Consider the following 17,142-nt stretch of genomic DNA (forward strand, 5'->3'; position numbering starts at 1 on the left):
GTCAAAATGAGCTCTGTAGGTATGTGTCCAGGGTGTAGGGTTTAACCAGACTAGTTGAGTTGCTGTGTGACACTGTAGAAATCACCTTTTAAATGTACTGTCTAAGGCTGCTAGTTAGTGGCACAGCTGGGTCCAGAACAGAGAGAATTAGGCCTGGTCATGGCCATTACTCTTCAGAAGCAGGAATCCTGGGTGAGTTTTTCTTAAAGCGCTTCTTGCTTGAGGCCATAAATTTGCTCACGTTTACCTCTTGTTACCCTGGTCTCTCCTGTTCCTTCTCTGTGTTGTTCCCCACTCCCACCACCACTGTCAGTTCAAAATGACGGTTCCTGTGTGTGCATATGTGTGTGCAGTTACTAATGTCATTTATGTAGTCTAGGGTGACCCTATGAAAAGGAGGACAGGGCTCCTGTATCTTTAAGAGGTGCATTGAAAAGGGAATTTCAGCAGGTGCCATTTGTATATATGGAGAACCTGCTGAAATTCCCTCTTCATCACCACAGTTAAAGCTGCAGGAGCCCTGCCCTCTTTTAAATCTGGTCACTCTAGTATAGCTCCTGCAGCTTTAACTGGTGTGATGAAGAGGGAATTCCACCAGGTTCCCCATATATACAAATGACACCTGCTGAAATTCCCTTTTCTATGCAACTGTTAAAGATACAGGAGCCCTGTCCTCCTTTTCATAGGGTCACCCTATGTAAACTTCCATCCTGGCCCTCTTGGTCTGATCTGTTGTGAGAAACATACCTCCTGCCTTGTTGCGAAAGAAGGGTTGGAGTTCGTGCCTCTTTGACTGACAGCATCAATCAGAGAAGGGCTGAAGCTCAGTGGTGTACAAAAGGTCCCAAGTTCCATCCATGGCATCTTCAGATAGAGTTGGGAAGGATTCCTGTCTGAAATCCTGTTTCCAGTTAGTGTAGAGTAGACCATACTGAGCAAGATGGACCAGTGGCAGCTTCCTATGTACATCCTCCAAAGTGATCGTCAGGTCCACCAGTATTACAAGGGATATTGGTTTCCATTCAAGCAGCCTTCATTTGGATAGAATTGCAGATGACCTAGAATCTGGGGTTTTTGCACTCAACAGAGCACGCAGTTCAAGTCACAAGGCAAATAAACCATGGGCTTTATTCCTCTATGTGTAGCTCCAAGTTGCTAAAATTCCCATTGCAGAAGCTATGTTCATAGAATCATAGCATAGCAGAGTTGGAAGGGGCCTACAAGGCCATCGAGTCCAACCCCCTGCTCAATGCAGGAATCCACCCTAAAGCATCCCTGACAGAGGGTTGTCCATCTGTCAGGGAGGGATGCATTCTTAGGCCGGATCTACACCAAGCAGGATATGATCTACCGTAGATCCTGCCTCACTTTTCTCCGCATTCATGCTCAGTGTTTTCTTCCCCATTCCTTTCACCCCCTCAGTTTTTAGCATTTTACACTTCCCTTTTCTCCCTACACATTTCTCCTTTATTTATACCACCATTTCCCTCGTTTTTCTCCAGTACTCTTTCCCAGAAGCCGAACTTAATTTGGAGGGTGGGGGAGAAAGGAGACTTGACTCCAGGAAAAGGATAGTAGTAGTAGTAATAAGAAGAGTAGCTGTGCATGTATGCGGTATATATTTACTACGCCACCAAGCCATTGCAAATTAGCAGTCGTTCTTTCGACAAAGATCTCCTGAGTCAGAGGCCAAGAAGCACTGGCTTCAGGTGAGGACTTGATCCTTCCTTTAACTCGGGCCACTTAGGTCTCCAATTCTGCCTCCAAGCTCCTCCTAAATTCAGTGGAGATGGCAGTACTCCTAGTTCCATGCTCTACTGTGGACATATCAGTGCTAACTTTGTGTATGTGGTGGGGTGTACTTTGCAATACATTCTGTTTTACTTCACTAATTCATCACATGGTGCTGGTCTTCCCAGATTAGGGGGCCTCTGTATAAGTTGGAAAGCAAAAAAAGTGCTGGTATTAACATTTGAAGCCCTAAACGGCTTGGGGCCAGGCTATCTGAAGGAACGCCTCCTCCCATATATACCTGCCCGGACCCTAAGGTCATCCTCAGGGGTCCTTCTCCGCGAGCCCCTGCCAAAGGCCTACCAGGAGCAGGGCCTTCTCTGCAGTGGCACCCCGGCTGTAGAATGAGCTCCCTAAGGAGGTTCGCTTGGCACCTACATTATATGCTTTTAGACGCCAGGTGAAGACCTTTTTATTCTCCCAGCATTTTTAAAGTCTATAAATAAATTTTAACTTGGTGTTTTAAATTTGTAATTTTGCATTGCTGCTATTTTTATCTGGTTGAGCTTTTATATTGTATTTTATATTATGGTTTTATACTGTTGTTTTATACTTTGAATGTTTTAATTTTTGTGAACCGCCCAGAGAGCTCCGGCTATTGAGCGGTATAGAAATGTAATAAATAAATAAATAAATAAATAAAGATCCAAAAAGGAAGAAAGGGTTAAAATGAAGTGTGTGTGTGTGGTGTCTGTCCCTGTAGGGGACTTTTTGAGATTTCTTTTGTTCTTCTTTTTTCATTACTTACATATTTCATGAACCTGAAGCATGAAAACACACAATTATATTTGATAATTTTTATTTTTGCTTGTTTTGGAAATTCAAAACAGAAATGGTAACTGAAATGCTACCGGGGGTGGGTAGGTGGGGAATAAAGCAGTCCACTTGTTAAACACTAAGAACAGATGCAAATGTCATAATGTCCTAAAATTAATGCTACCAAGCATTACAGCATGGTTTGCATATCTAAGACTATATGGGGACCTACTCCATGGAGAACAATGCCTGTAGGTGCCCCATTAAAGCGAATGTGAGGCTTCATTCGTTTCCATTGGACCTATCAACAAGAAGTCCCCGTGGATGGTACCTTCTTCCTCCTTTCCCCTGCTAGCGCCAGAGAGGTCTTTCCTACTCTCCAGATAGGCGGCGGTATCAGCAGCATATTGTTTTTCCCAGGGTGGAGGCATATGACTAACTTTAGTCTTCTTCTCCTTCTTTGTCATAAAACCCTGTTCCACGGGAAGTGGGTCACCTAGGATTGCTTTTCTTATTTTAAGATGCATCCCTAGTTCAGACCTGATTTCCTCTTGATTTACGGTCTTGTACAATTCTGAAATATTTTTCTCTTTTCCAAAAAAGCCTGTTTGAAACTTTTTTTAAAATCTGATTTTTTTTTATCATCTTGAACACATCCTATGTGGATGCTTGTGGGAAAAATCCTATGTGGATGCTTGTGGGCTTTCTCCGCTGTGGCACCTGGGTTGTGGAACGAGCTCCCCAGAGAGGTCCGCCTGGCGCCTACACTGTACTGCTTTCGTCGCCAGCTGAAGACCTTTTTATTCACTCAGTATTTTAACACTAAATTTTAACTTAAATTTAAATTTTACTGTTTTAACTCTGTATTTTAATCTTATATCAATTTTGCTGTGTGGTTTTATCCTGGTTGCGCTTTTTATACTGTATTTTGTAATTGTGTTTTTAACCTGTTGGGTGTTTTATTGTGGTTTTAATTTTTGTGAACCGCCCAGAGAGCTTCGGCTATTGGGCGGTATAAAAATCTAATAAATAAATAAATAAATAAAAAGAGAGAGAACCCTTCACAACGCACAGCAGAAATAACCATATAGTATCTGATATCCACAGGAAATTGTTGTACAAAATATTATCAGCTTAATTAAACGTTTGTTGTATTTGATAAGAATTAGATATTTATCTGGGTCTGTGTATTGATATTTCCATTTACAAACTGAATTGACCAAAGTGGGCTACTTGTTAAAGACCTAATAAAGAAGCTATCTAGTATTTGATCTGACTCCGTTTTAATCTGCTGACCCTTCCATGCAACAAAGCTGCTTCAGGTGGCAGGGTATGGGCAGCCTTCCCCAATCTGATGTCCCCTGGATGTTTGGGAGTAGAACTCCCATAATCCTTGATCATTGGCCATGTTGACTGGGGCTGATGGGGGTTGTAATCCAAAACATCTGATAGGCCCTATATTGGGAAGGCTGATTTAGGGGAAGAGATTAAGGCAGAAATTGATGTCTGGTGCCGTGGATTTTTTTTTCAAATGTTGACCCTAGAATAGGGGTAAGGTGAAGACTCCATTTAGTGCTCCACTCCATGCTGCCTGTAGCTCTTTCATTCTATCTCTATCTCTCTTCTTTGCAGGAACCTTGTGAAAAAGCATCTTCCTAAGAGGACTGCACGAGAAGACCCAGAATCAAAGTAAGTACTGCCTGGCATGTGCATAACCGCAATGAATCACGAGATGTTGCTGCTCAATGCTCTACATTTTTGAGACAAACTACCATATTTCTTCGATTGTAAGACGCGATCGATTCTTGAGCAGGGGGTTGGACTCAATGGCCTTGTAGGCACCTTACAACTCTGCTATTCTATGATTCCATGTTTTCTATATTTTTTACAGCACCAAGTACATTGTTGGTGCTATATAAATAAATAAATAAATAAAAGTACTTCTGGCTGTCCCTGGTGGCATGCCAATGCTAGCAATATTGTTGCTCTGTGTTGGGTGGCACTAAATCTCCCTGATTTACTGTCCGGTATAACCTCCTGCCTTTTCTCACCCATGTAGGTTCTGCCAATACCAGGCCTTCCTTCAGGTGGTGAAGGAGCTGAATGACTTTGCAGGCCAGCGAGAGGTAGTAGCCGAGAACCTTCTGACGCGGATCTGTGTGGAGCTTGCCAAGTACTCGCAGGAGCTCAAGCAGGAGAGAAAATCGGTAAAGTCCTCCCCAACCTTCATTGGGTAACAGTGTTTGGTGGCAAACCACCCAGCATGGTACACAACCTATGAAGCAGTGACCAAAGGCCTAACTAATGCAGCTTCCTGTTTCTCAGATTGGCCAACCATGTGCCTCTGTGAAGCCCACAAGAGGACATGAGCACAACAGTACCCTCCCACTCATGTTTCCCAGCAATTGGTACTGAGAGACGTAGTTCCCCTGATACCAGGGCATTGACTAACAGCCATTAACAGCCTTTTCCTCCAGGAATTTGTCCAGTTCCCTTTCAAAGCCGCCCAGTTTGGTGGCCATCTGTACATCTTGTGGTAGCAAAGAAGTACTTCCTTTTATTTGTCCTGAATCTCCCACCAATGAGCGTCATGGGATGATCCCAGGTTCTAATATTATGGGAGCAGGGCTGGTGCCAGACTATTTTGCGCCCTAGGCAGGTGAGCTGCTTTCACCCACCTACCCCCAGTGTCTCCACCCCAGCATACCTGGGCGCGGGGCACCATCTCGCCCGCCCTGCCGAAGCGAAGCCAGGACGCTGGGGTGCGGGGCCGGCCAGGCAGCTGGCTTCAGAAAGGCGCGCCTGGAAGCCACTCTCTCAGAGCGGCTTCCAGCCGGGCGCGCCATTCCGAAGCCACCCACCCCAGCGTTCTGACTTCAAAGCCAGCGCCCGGCCATAAGCCGCTCCTGGCTTCGAAGCCAGGACACTGGGGGGGTGGGGGGCGGGAGGCCAGCCGGCTTCAGAAAGGCGCGCCCGGAAGCCGCTCTCCCAGAGCAGCTTCTGGCCGGGCGTGCCGTTCCGAAGCCGCCCGCCCAATCCCCCACCCCAGCATCCTCGCTTCAAAGCCAGCGCCCAACCAGAAGCTGCTCCTGGCTTCAAAGCCAGGACACTGGGGTGGTGGGGTGGGCGGGCGGCTTCAGAATGGCGCACCCAGAAGCCGCCCTCTCAGAGCCCCTGTGGGAGAGCGGCTTCTGGGTGCGCCGTTCGGCGCCCCCCTTACCTTGGCGCTCTAGGCCGCCGCCTGAGCTGTCTCTATGGCAGCGCCGGGCCTGTTTGGGAGAAGGAGAAAAAACATTTCTCTATCCACTTTCCCTGCACTGTGTCCCCACTTACTTGCCTTTTTCTAAATTAAAACATTGTAGCCTTTCCTCATAGGGGAGTCGCTCCATGCTCCAAGCTCTTGATCATGTCGGTTGCCTGTTCTAACAATATCCCTTTTGAGGTGCCCTTGGTTTTGAGGACCGAAACCATTCAGGTGCCCTTTTCTGTGAGGAGCACTCCATATTTTGATCCCCCCCTCTTTGTCATTGGCTGTTCACCAGCAGTTTGGGGACACAACTGTCCCTCAGGGCTGGCTTTCAATAGTGCTGTGCTACAAGCTTGGTCCTCTGTGTCCTCTGTGAAGAGCTCCCATGCTACTTCCAGATGTTCCTGGTGGCCTGCTGCTGCTGCTGGCCCTGACATAGAGATCCTTTGTGCACTGTGGCCAGCATCCAAAGAATATTGAAATGAGTTTTGTGAGCTGAAGAGGACTTTGGGCTTGTGTTGTTTTGACCAGCAGCCGGTGCATACTGCATGGCAAGCTGTTCTTCTAACTGAAGGAAGTTTCAAGAAGTGTTTACATTATGGCATGGTGGGGTCAGCTGTTCAAAGGCAAAAAGTTTAAAAATTCCACATGGGCAGCCTAAGCTAGGGTGACCCTATGAAAAGGAGGACAGGGCTCCTGTATCGTTAACAGTTGTATTGAAAAGGGAATTTCAGCAGGTGTCATTTGTATATATGGAGAACCTGGCGAAATTTCCTCTTCATCACAACAGTTAAAGCTGCAGGTGCCCTGCCCTCTTTTAAATCTGGTCACTCTAGTATAGCTCCTGCAGCTTTAGCTGTTGTGATGAAGAGGAAATTTCACCAGGGGTGACATGCAGACAAATTCCACCTGCTGAAATTCCCTTTTCTATGCAACTGTTAAAGACACAGGAGCTCTGTCCTCCTTTTCATATGGTCACCCTAGCCTAAGCAGCATCTTGGACACTAACCATACATCCATCCGTTGCCTTTCCACCAAGTGCTTAGGTAGGTCAATGTCTGTTAACACCAAAATCACAATCAAAAATAATAACAACAACAAACAGGAAGGAAACAAGAAAACTACTATTATTCAAATGAGAACTAGCGAGTAACGTTGGGTGACCATTCCTTGGCTCCTTGGCTACTGAGCTATGGGGTACAGCAGGGCACCATCTACATGAAGCCATTGGGAGCAGTCATTAGGGAATTTGGAGCCAACTGCCTATGCGGCAGGGTCTTGCTATTTACTGTTTTACTCTGTACAGCACCATGTACATTGATGGTGCTATATAAATAAATAATAATAATAATAATAACCTATCTCCCTGTGACATCAGGTGAGGCTGTGCAAGTCCTAGATCAAATGCCTAAACGCAGTAATGGGCTGGATGAAGGCCAACAAACTCAGGCTGAATCCTAGCAAGACGGAAGCCTCTGGGTGAATGGCTTCCGAACCCAGGAGAGAGGCTCATTGCCTGTTCTGGCTGGGGTGGCACTCCCTCTGAAAGACCAGGATCGCAGTTTGGGAGTACGCCTCGCTCCATCATAGTCACTGGAGGCCCAAATGGCCATGGCGGCTCGGAGTGATTTTTACCAGCTTTGGCTGGCTCGCCAACTATGGACTCTTCTGGAAAGGGATAGCTTGGCCACAGTGGTACAGGCGATAGTAACTTCAAGACTGGATTACTGCAATGCATTCTATGTGGGGCTACCCTTAAGACTGCACCAGAAGTTGGAGCTAGTGCAGAATGCATCAGTTCAGCTGTTGTCGGGATCTGCCCCTTTCCAGCATGTAACTCCTCTGCTGAGGGAACTGTGCCGGCTGCCTATTTGCTACTGGGGCAGGTTTAAGGTTCTTGTACTAGTGTACAAAGCCCTAAACCACTTGGGACCAGGATATGTGAGAGAGCAGTCACTGAGGTCATTATAGGGCATGTTCCTGGTGGTTCCACATGGACCTATGGCCGAGCTGGAGTCCACCAGGAGAAGAGCCTTTAGTGTGGTGGCCCCTTTTTTTGGAATTTCCTGCTCCTGGAGGTCAGGCAGGAGCCATCAACGTTCTGCTTCTGGCGCCTCCTGAAAACTGCTATTTTCCAGGAAGCATTCTTCAACTACCTAGCCACTGTTTTTATTGGTATTCTGTTTAAATTGAATAATTTTAATATGCTATTTTAATCTTTATTTACTGTTTTATTCCTTTGTTCACCACTCCAGAATCTATTTTAGTATGGAGCATTATATAAATATTGTAAATTAATACAGACAAGGACTAAAGGCCAAACTAGATGTGGCATTGGGAGAAATGAAATAAATAATAAATGATAATAATGTATGAACAGGTCTCATGTGGGTTTTAAAAATACTAAACCCAGCTATAATCAGTGGAACTCACTGTCACAAGATGTGGTAACCGCCATCAATTTAGATGGATTAGACAATCTATGGAAGATAAGGCTATCAGTGGACACTAGTCATGATGGCTATATGCTACCATCAGGATCAGAGGTTTTTTAAAAAAATTCTCCCCCCAGTGCTATGACTCCAACCTAAATGGGGCAGGAGGCAACAACTGAATTTGTAGTTTAAAAGTAAAAACCACAGGCAACCCAATCACAGATCTCTCAACATCACGTGTGGGTTGGCCCTCGGACAGATTTTATCGTACACCATTGTGGAAAGTCATTTTCTCCTTCAGTAAGTTCAAATTGAGATAATGCCTCCACTTCATTGGGGTTTATAGCTGTGCCTTCAAGTACTTATTATTAGTGCAACATCAAGGGGATGGTGATTCCAGGATCTGCCCACATAATTATGGGGATTCATCTCTCTAGTGGGCCATTGGAGCTCCTAAAGGTTCTACTTCTTGGCCCTTCAGCAAAACTAGCTTTTTATTGCTGAACTCTCCCTTAACAATGTTGTCTGATGCGTTACTGAGGGTTTGAGTACTAAGGAGAAAGTTAAAATTTGGTGCATATGGGACAGAAAAGAGAGCTATTTGATTAAAGGTTTGGAAATGGAATTTCTTATTTGCCGCACCCCCTGTTTCAAAAAATATGTTTTAAATGTAGTTTTTATGTTATAGGACATAGATGGCTTTTCAAAATTAATTTTATGCAGCACTTTACATGTATAGCCATCTCAGTAGGACCAGAGTACCTGATATGGAAGTAAGAATGAATTATGGGTACTACTGTAGTATCAGTGCAGGTGTACCTAAGTAACACCAGATATTTCAAATTGAGATATCTTTTGAAAGGGCTGCCATGCTGAAAAACGGGGCTGGACTTGGTACCTTGTCTGGGACCTTTTTCTTCAATAGGCATTCTTGGGGCCTCATCGTTCTGGTAGAAGTTTGTGTCATAGATTATACGAGGAGAATTAGTTCAGTTCTGTTAAGGGCCAAGTCAGCTTTGATGTAAAAGAAGCCACGAAGCAGGTGGGTGCTAGAGAATTCTTTGATATTGATCCCTGGGGTTGCAAGTGTCTTTTTCTCTTTTGAGATACTTCTGTCATCAAATGATTTGAAAACATTTGGTGAAGACTTGAACTGTTTGGGGTCTCTGACAGGAATATTGGGACACTCCTAATAAAGGCTGTCTTTCTCCTAACCTCTCCTCCTCTTCCTAGCACTTGCAAGAAGGCCGGAGGGCTCAACAGCAGCTCGAGAACTCCTTCAAGCAACTTGAAAATGTGAGTTCCCCCTTGCTGTTGTTGTTTTTTAAATCAGCCTGGTTCTACAGCTGTGTGCCGAGTGTGAGGACCATATGCTTGGAAGACCTAAAACTACTTCTATTGATTTGGCTAATGTTCAGAGCAGGAACACAGCTGTGGAGGTCACTGCTCCCCTTGAAATTATCCAAACATTTGGTGAATGGAAACATCACGAGGGCGCTGAAAAGTTTTAAAAATTCACATGATGTTTCCTCCATCCATTCTTTAAAATAACTTTTGGATTGGTGGGTGGAAGACAGTGGGGAGCACCTTTAAAGTGAGAGGAGAGAACATGAGCTCTAGGTCACTGGCCAGAGAGTGCCCTGCGTGACCTTTGAAAGTCTCCAACAGCCTCTCAGCTTTTGTTCAGCATCCTTTTAAAAAAATAAAAATTGCTGTGAGCGTAAATCCCACTAATAGTAGAAGCGAAAGTTGTCCAGAGACCAAATCAACCCAAACTTTGTTCTTGTTGTACGACAAGTTCTAAGAGAATATTGCAGAGAAAGGTCAGGGAAATTATTTGCAAGTGAACTGAGAGTCAAGTCTTGAAACGGAAAACCGCAGGGATCACGGGCAACCCTTAAATGTTTTTCAAAGACCCTTGGAAGGTTATGCACGCATTTAATGTGTATTCAGAAAGAAGGGTAAATTTGTTCAAAAGCAGCAGGCTTATTATAGTGTGTGTAATAAGAACTTACACACACTGATTGAACACACCACTTGCACATGCACAGTCAAACTTTGCACATCAGTGCACATGTAAAAAACCATTGTTGGGTTTGATACTTTGGTCATGCAGTGCTTGATGCTGCAGTTCACCTTCCTATAATCTACAGCAGGTCTGGAGAACCAGCTCACAGGTTGTATTCAACCCAAGAGGACCCCCTACCCACCCACCTACTGAGGCCCCTTACCCTTGGAGAAGGGGGAGGGGCAGGTGCCGTCAGGAACCACGTCTTCAAGGCACCTACAGCCCTTGAAGCAGTGGTTCCATGCACACCTCTCCCTCAGGAATGGCGAGGGGCACATGAAGCTGGTTCCATTAGAAATCGCTGCCTCGGGATGTCTTCAGCGGACTGTGCCTGAAGGAATGGAGTGCATATGCAGGTGGGAGTGAGGAAGGGCTGGTCCAGCGCACAGCTGGCATGTGGCCCCCAAAATGCTTCTGGGAAGGAAATGCGGGCCCTGCGTGAAGAGGGTATAAACGTTTTGCTGTGTTTACTTTTTCTCCGACAAGCTAATGAGTTTGTTTGGGGGGCGTTGTGCTGGGATAGAACCCAGTTTAGGATCTCCCATCCAGCAGGCTGAAATTTGATCCCTGCTTTACGTGTAACCTCCCCCCACCCCACACCACCGTATGGACAAAAGTTGATATGATGAATTAGAGGGATCCTCCAGACCTATCAGTTAACTTCAGTGGAGCTCTTATTATGCAAACCAAAAAGGTCACCTGTCGATCCCAATCACTGGAGTAGGGTCAGTTGGACCTGAATCCACCATAAAAGGCGATTGATTAGTTGAGATTATCCCTTAGTCCTTTATGCACACAGCAACTTTTGAGCTTAGCTCCTCAGATAGTACTTGGATACACAAACAGAGCAAGAAGAACATTTCCATCCACGCTTTTTCATAAATGTTTGTTTATGCCATTAGATTGTAAGTCTTTAGGCAGAGCTTCTTTTTCATGTTATTGATAGTACAGCACTTCGTTTGGAAAATGCTTTTGAAACAATAGTACAAATAATCATCTAAAGCTTGAACCCCCCTCCGCCCCTTTCTAGCTCTTATTTGGAAGCCTAGAATGGCTAACAGAGCTCACTATTTATGAGCGGAATGGTGATCCTTACCTGTGCTGGTCAGCCTACTCATGAAACGAAGGGATTTCAGCAGATGGACCTGAGTGATGCCCATGCTCTGGATTACAAGTGTGTGGTCCTGTCTGTGCTTTTTGCAAACTTACTGCTATGATGGACCTTGCTCATTCAGACTCTTCTCCCCACCCACCCCACAGAGCAAACGCAAGTTTGAACGTGACTGCAGGGAGGCTGAGAAAGCTGTACTGACAGCTGAGAAACTGGACCAGGACATCAATGCTACCAAGGCAGACGTGGAGAAGGTCAGTGTTTGGAGTGGACTGTGCCTCTCCTCTCCACCCGCAGGGCCCAAAAGTACTTCTGTAATGGAAGTAACTACTGAGATTCTGAGTCACTTCTGCATCTGCCCAGTAACTGAGCCCTGCTAATCTTCCTTGGTTTCCCTTGTGTGATATTTCTAAACAAATGACAGCTTCTTTCCCTAGCAAGCATTAAAAACCCAAGGCATCTCTTCAGGAAGAAGAACCTTGGGGAATGTTGCCTTTTCTGGAGTAAATGGTCCTTTCTTTTAGACTGACAGCCACCGTGGGGGTAGTGCTTATTAGATGACAACTTTCTACAGAGGGCCAAAGAACTGAGCAAGATGGGGGTGAAGGGCAAGACCTCCCAAACTGAACATTTTGGACAAAGAAACCCTTAAAGGTTCAAATACTCCAGGGCGAAAAGAATCGCTGCAGAATGGAGTTAGCCAAGTCTACTCATACACTGAGGTATTGAGCCAGTGTAGTAGCTGTTCCCCTAACCATGGGGTGAAGCCCCCCCCCCCAATAATGTCTGGTTTGTAATTGGCAGCTGACACATGAGGCAGAAAATGCCAGATTCAAATCTTGCCCCAGCCTTGAACTCACTTGGTGGACATAAGCAAGTGAAGCAGCTACCCCTCAGATAATATAAGTGAATCCCTTTGAACGCATGACTGTCTTTTACTGATTGATTGTAAGCTGCTTCAGGAGCCTTTTCGGAGTGCTGAGGAGCAGCAAAAAATCCTACATAATTCATAAGTACATAAATAAATAAGTGTTTCATAATGCCAAGCGTAAAAATAAATCATCTTAATGTGAATTAATGACATTTATTTATTTATTTATTTATTACATTTTTATACCGCCCAATAGCCGAAGCTCTCTGGGCGGTTCACAAAAGTTAAAACCATAATAAAACAACCAACATGTTAAAATAAATGTTATTTTAACATACTGTGCTTGTATCCTTTCTCAAAGGACCTCGGGGTGGTGTACATGGGGTTATCCAATTTTATTTTTATAACAACTCCTGAAAGATTGTTTAGGCTAAGATAATAGTTCTCACTGAGTTAGTAAACTGTGTCCGGACTTTATTTGTTTATTTCCTTATTTATTTCATTTATACCCCACCTTTATACCACAAAGTGGCTTACAAAGGCGATTTAAGATAGATTGAAATAATAAAACACATCAAAATTCAGTAAAAGCAGAACAGTTATAGAATAAAAATAGCATCCAAACCACCAGACCCACTTACAGTTTTTGCCTGCCATCGGAAGGATAGCAGAGAAGGAGCAAACTTCGCCTCCCTTAGGAGGGGAGTTCCTCAGCCTCGGAGCGGCCATTGGAAGAAGATCTTTAGACCAGGCAGGCTAGTACGAGAGAAGGTGGCATTTCAGATAGCCTAGTCCCAAGCCATATAGGGCTTTATCGGTCGTAACCAGATCTCTGAATTCTGCCCAGAAACAGAGTTGCAGACTCCTTGTAACTGGCCTCAGTCAAGAGTCTGGCTGCAGCATTCTGGGCCAGCTGAAGTTTCTGAACAGCTTTCAAAGGCAGCCCCACGTAGGGTGTTACAGTTGTCCAAACAGGATGTACCTAAGGCATGTGACCATGGCCACATCAGATGTCTCTAGGAACAGGCATAGTTGGCACTCTAGTCACAGCTGTGCAAATGCACTCCTGGCCACTGCTGAGACCTGAGCATCCAGATTTAGGGCTGAGTCCAAGAGTACACCCAAACTGCAAGCTGTATCTTCAAGAGGAGTGTAACTCCAACACAGGTTGAATCCCTATTCCCTGATCTACCTTTCTATTAGAATCATAGAATAGTAGAGTTGGAAGGGGCCTACAAGGCCATCGAGTCCAGCCCCCTGCTCAATGCAGGAATCCACCCTAAAGCATCCCTGACAGATGGTTGTCCAGCTGCCTCTTGAAGGCCTCTAGTATGGGAGAGCCCACAACCTCCCTAGGTAACTGGTTCCATTGTCATACTGCTCTAACAGTCAGGAAGTTTTTCCTGATGTCTAGCGGGAATCTGGCTTCCTGCAACTTGAGCCCGTTATTCTGTGTCCTGCACTCTGGGAGGATTGAGAAGAGATCCTGTCCCTCCTCTGTGTGACAACCTTTTAAGTATTTGAAGAGTGCTATCATGTCTCTCCTCCATCTTCTCTTCTCCAGGCTAAACATGCCCCGTTCTTTCAGCCTCTCCTCATATGGCTTTGTTTTGACCAGGAGCACCTCTGTCGTGCCTGGATTTAGCTTCAATTTGTTTGCCCTCATCCAGTCCATTAATGATATTAGCCACTGATTTAGAACCAGAACAACTTCCTTAGATTGAGATGGAAAGAAGAGATAAAGCTGGGTATCATCAGCATACCGGGGGCACTGAACCCCAAAACTCTGGACAATCTCTCCCAAAGGTTTCATGTATATGTTAAATAGCATAGGAGACAAGATGGAACCTTGAGGGACACCACGGGACAATGGCCTTGGCATTGAACAGGAATCCCCCAGCACCACCTTCTGATGTCACCTCTCCGAGAAGGACCAGAGCCATTGTATAACAGTGCGCCCCAGTCCCATCTCAGACAGGTGGATACTCTGGTTGATGGTATTGGAAGCCACCGAAAGGTCCAGAAGAACTAACCCGGACATGCTTCCTCGTCTGGTTCCTGGTATAGATTGTCCACCAAGGTGACCAAAGCAGTCTCTCACCAGGCCTGAAACCAGATTGAGATGGATCTGGATCATTTTATTACTTTAGGCTCACATCATTTGAATGCTTTTCTATTTTAAAAAAATCCCTGTGTGCATAGTAGTTTTCTGTTTTAGGGAAAAGTCTTGCCTAGAACCTTATTTTTGCTGTCTAGTTTCCTGGGTGTAAATAGCTTCTTGTATGGAGAAACATTTAATCAGCTGAAGTCCCCAGCTGAAGTGGTACAGCCCACACACAGGTTTACCACGTCAGCGAGAACTAAGTGAGTCTTGCCCACTGAACTTTTTAGCTGAGCAAAGGCTTGAGCCCAGGTCCCCTGAATCACTATTTCAGCATTCAGTTAATGTCACTTTACTCTCTTTGAGCCAATGGAGGCCTCTTGGGGCAAATGACACTTGAGAAGAAGCATTGTCAGGTTTCCCTTCCTTCCTGTTGGGTGAGGAGTAGCTGCAAAGTTCACTGTTACGTAACGTGGCCTTTCAGCTAATCTGCTGTCCCCAACTTTCTCCAGGCAAAGCAGCAAGCCAACCTGCGTAGCCACATGGCCGAGGAGAGCAAGAATGAATATGCATCGTGCCTGCAGAAGTTCAACCACAATCAGAGCCAGTTTTACTTTCTGGAGATGCCACAGATTTTCAGTGTAAGTCTCTAATTTTTTTAATTTTTAATTTACGCTTCAATGCCCCCTTTCTGCAACAAGCGATAAAAACTGGAATGAAATATATAAAAAACTAAATCAACCTTCTGGCACTATGTTCTTAATACATCAACAAACTAGGCTAACAGCCAAAACGGCTCTAAAGACTAGCCAAATAGCAGCAGGAGGAATGGGAATCATTAAACCTCGAGGGATACAAAAAAGGCTTGGAGGAAAATGTAGGCCTGCATTAGGTCGCCTAAAACCTCCCAGTGGAGCAGACTTCACGGATATCTCTCAGCAGGGAGTTCTACAGAGCTAGAAGGTCTCTTTCCCTTGCTCCTCATAGCAGAATACTCTCTCTCTCTCTCTCTCTCTCTCTCTGCTTTCAGATATTAGCGAGGCTCTTGGTTTCCCTCCAGAAGAAAGTCAGTTGGCATTGGTGAACACTGGAGAGGCCTAGCAACCGTCTTTGTCAATAGGTTCACGCCAGACCACTGCAATTCTGTTAATCATTGATGTTTGGGAAGGCTTCCAGCATTTGGGGGAAAGTGCCAGGTGAAGTAGGAATGTAGCTTCTCCCCTCGCAAGTTCTCATGACAAAGCAGCACAGGAGGTTATTTCTCGCCTGGATTATCGTAATCTTTTGTTGACCGGTCTTCCCTCTTCTCATTTGTCTCCACTGGTCTCCATTCATCATTCGACGGCTAGGATTATTTTCTTGGCTCGTCGTTTTGATCATGTCACCCCGCTTTTAAAATCCCTCCACCGGCTTCCTATCTCTTATAGAACCCAATACAAGCTGCTGCTTCTCACTTTTAAAGCCTGTCGTAATCTGGCTCCTCCCTACCTTTCGTCCCTTATTTCACTCCATCGCCGTGCCCGTGCCCTCCGCTCCAATCACACCACGTCTCTTACCTGCCCAAGAGTTTCCACATCTCTCGCTCGTCTTCGCCCATTCTCGCTCGCTGCCTCTATGCCTGGAATTCTCTTCCAGTGCATTTGCGGACCACGACGTCAATTTCTGACTTTAACTCTCGCTTGAAAACATTTCTTTTCTCGAAAGCTTTTTAACCGTAGCGTGGTCATACTAGTCTATATTTAGTTTTAATGTCCCCTACCCCTATTGGTTTTTCCCCTCCCTCCCCTATCTGTTACGGTGATGTTAGATTGTAAGCCAGCCTTCCTCAATCTGGGGCGCTCCAGATGTGTTGGACTACAACTCCCAGAATGCCCCAGCCAGCTGGCTGGGGCATTCTGGGAGATGCAGTCCAACACATCTGGAGCACCCCAGGTTGAGGAAGGCTGTCGTAAGCCATATGGCAAGATTGTCTTGTTTTGTTTTATTCTGTACAGCGCCATGAAAATTGATAGCGCTTTATTAATAATAATAATAATAATAATAATAATAATAATAATAATAAGTTTTGTGGAAAACAGGCAAAACTACCTCCTTGCTTTGGTCCTAGAATTGGAGGGTAGGGCTGAGGACGCTGAGGCATAGCGGAAGATGGTGAAAGTATTTTTAAAGTTCTTTCCGTTGGTCTCGCTTTCACAGCCACTATTCCTTGTTGTTTTCTTCCCACCATCACATCCCTTTCGGTGTTTCTGTTCCCATTTGTGTAGCCAGGCCTCTCAGTCAATTAAGAATCCTTACATTTGATTTACTCCTCTGCTTTTCAACTGGCTGTGTTGGCATATTCCTAAAAAAACCTCTGGATTTTAGAGTGGGTGGATAAATTTTAACGCTTTTTAAATTCATTTCTCACTGTAGAATCAAAATAGCTTAGAAAACAAGCCGGGCTCTTCATGGTCCCACCAATTAAATTCTGCCCCTACTGATTATCGAACTACTGATTACAGCCCTAAGAATGATATAAAATGCATTTCCCTCAATTTACCTAAAGCAACAACAGTTTATTTATTTATTTATTTATTACATTTTTATACCGCCCAATAGCCGAAGCTGTCTGGGCGGTTCACAAAAATTAAAACCGTAATAAAACTAATCAACAGGTTAAAAGCACAAATACAAAATACAGTATAAAAAGCACCACCAGGATAAAAACCATGCAGCAAAATTGATATAAGATTAAAATACAGAGTTAGAACAGTAAGATTTAA

At 44.9% G+C, this 17,142-nt stretch overlaps 1 protein-coding gene across 2 annotated transcripts in view; it reads left to right on the forward strand.

Moving 5' to 3' along the window:
* The window catches only part of TRIP10 (thyroid hormone receptor interactor 10), a 95,354-nt gene that overhangs the window by 57,737 nt on the left and 20,475 nt on the right, over window positions 1-17,142 (forward strand). For both annotated transcript variants that reach the window (XM_063119106.1, XM_063119107.1), the window contains exons 3-7: window positions 4,180-4,236; window positions 4,607-4,754; window positions 9,463-9,525; window positions 11,558-11,662; window positions 14,893-15,021. In XM_063119106.1, coding sequence (XP_062975176.1) covers window positions 4,180-4,236; window positions 4,607-4,754; window positions 9,463-9,525; window positions 11,558-11,662; window positions 14,893-15,021 — 502 coding nt within the window. The remainder of the gene's footprint in view (window positions 1-4,179; window positions 4,237-4,606; window positions 4,755-9,462; window positions 9,526-11,557; window positions 11,663-14,892; window positions 15,022-17,142) is intronic.

This window comes from Elgaria multicarinata, chromosome 3 (assembly GCF_023053635.1).
Source record: "Elgaria multicarinata webbii isolate HBS135686 ecotype San Diego chromosome 3, rElgMul1.1.pri, whole genome shotgun sequence".
Classification (NCBI taxonomy): Eukaryota; Metazoa; Chordata; class Lepidosauria; order Squamata; family Anguidae; genus Elgaria; species Elgaria multicarinata.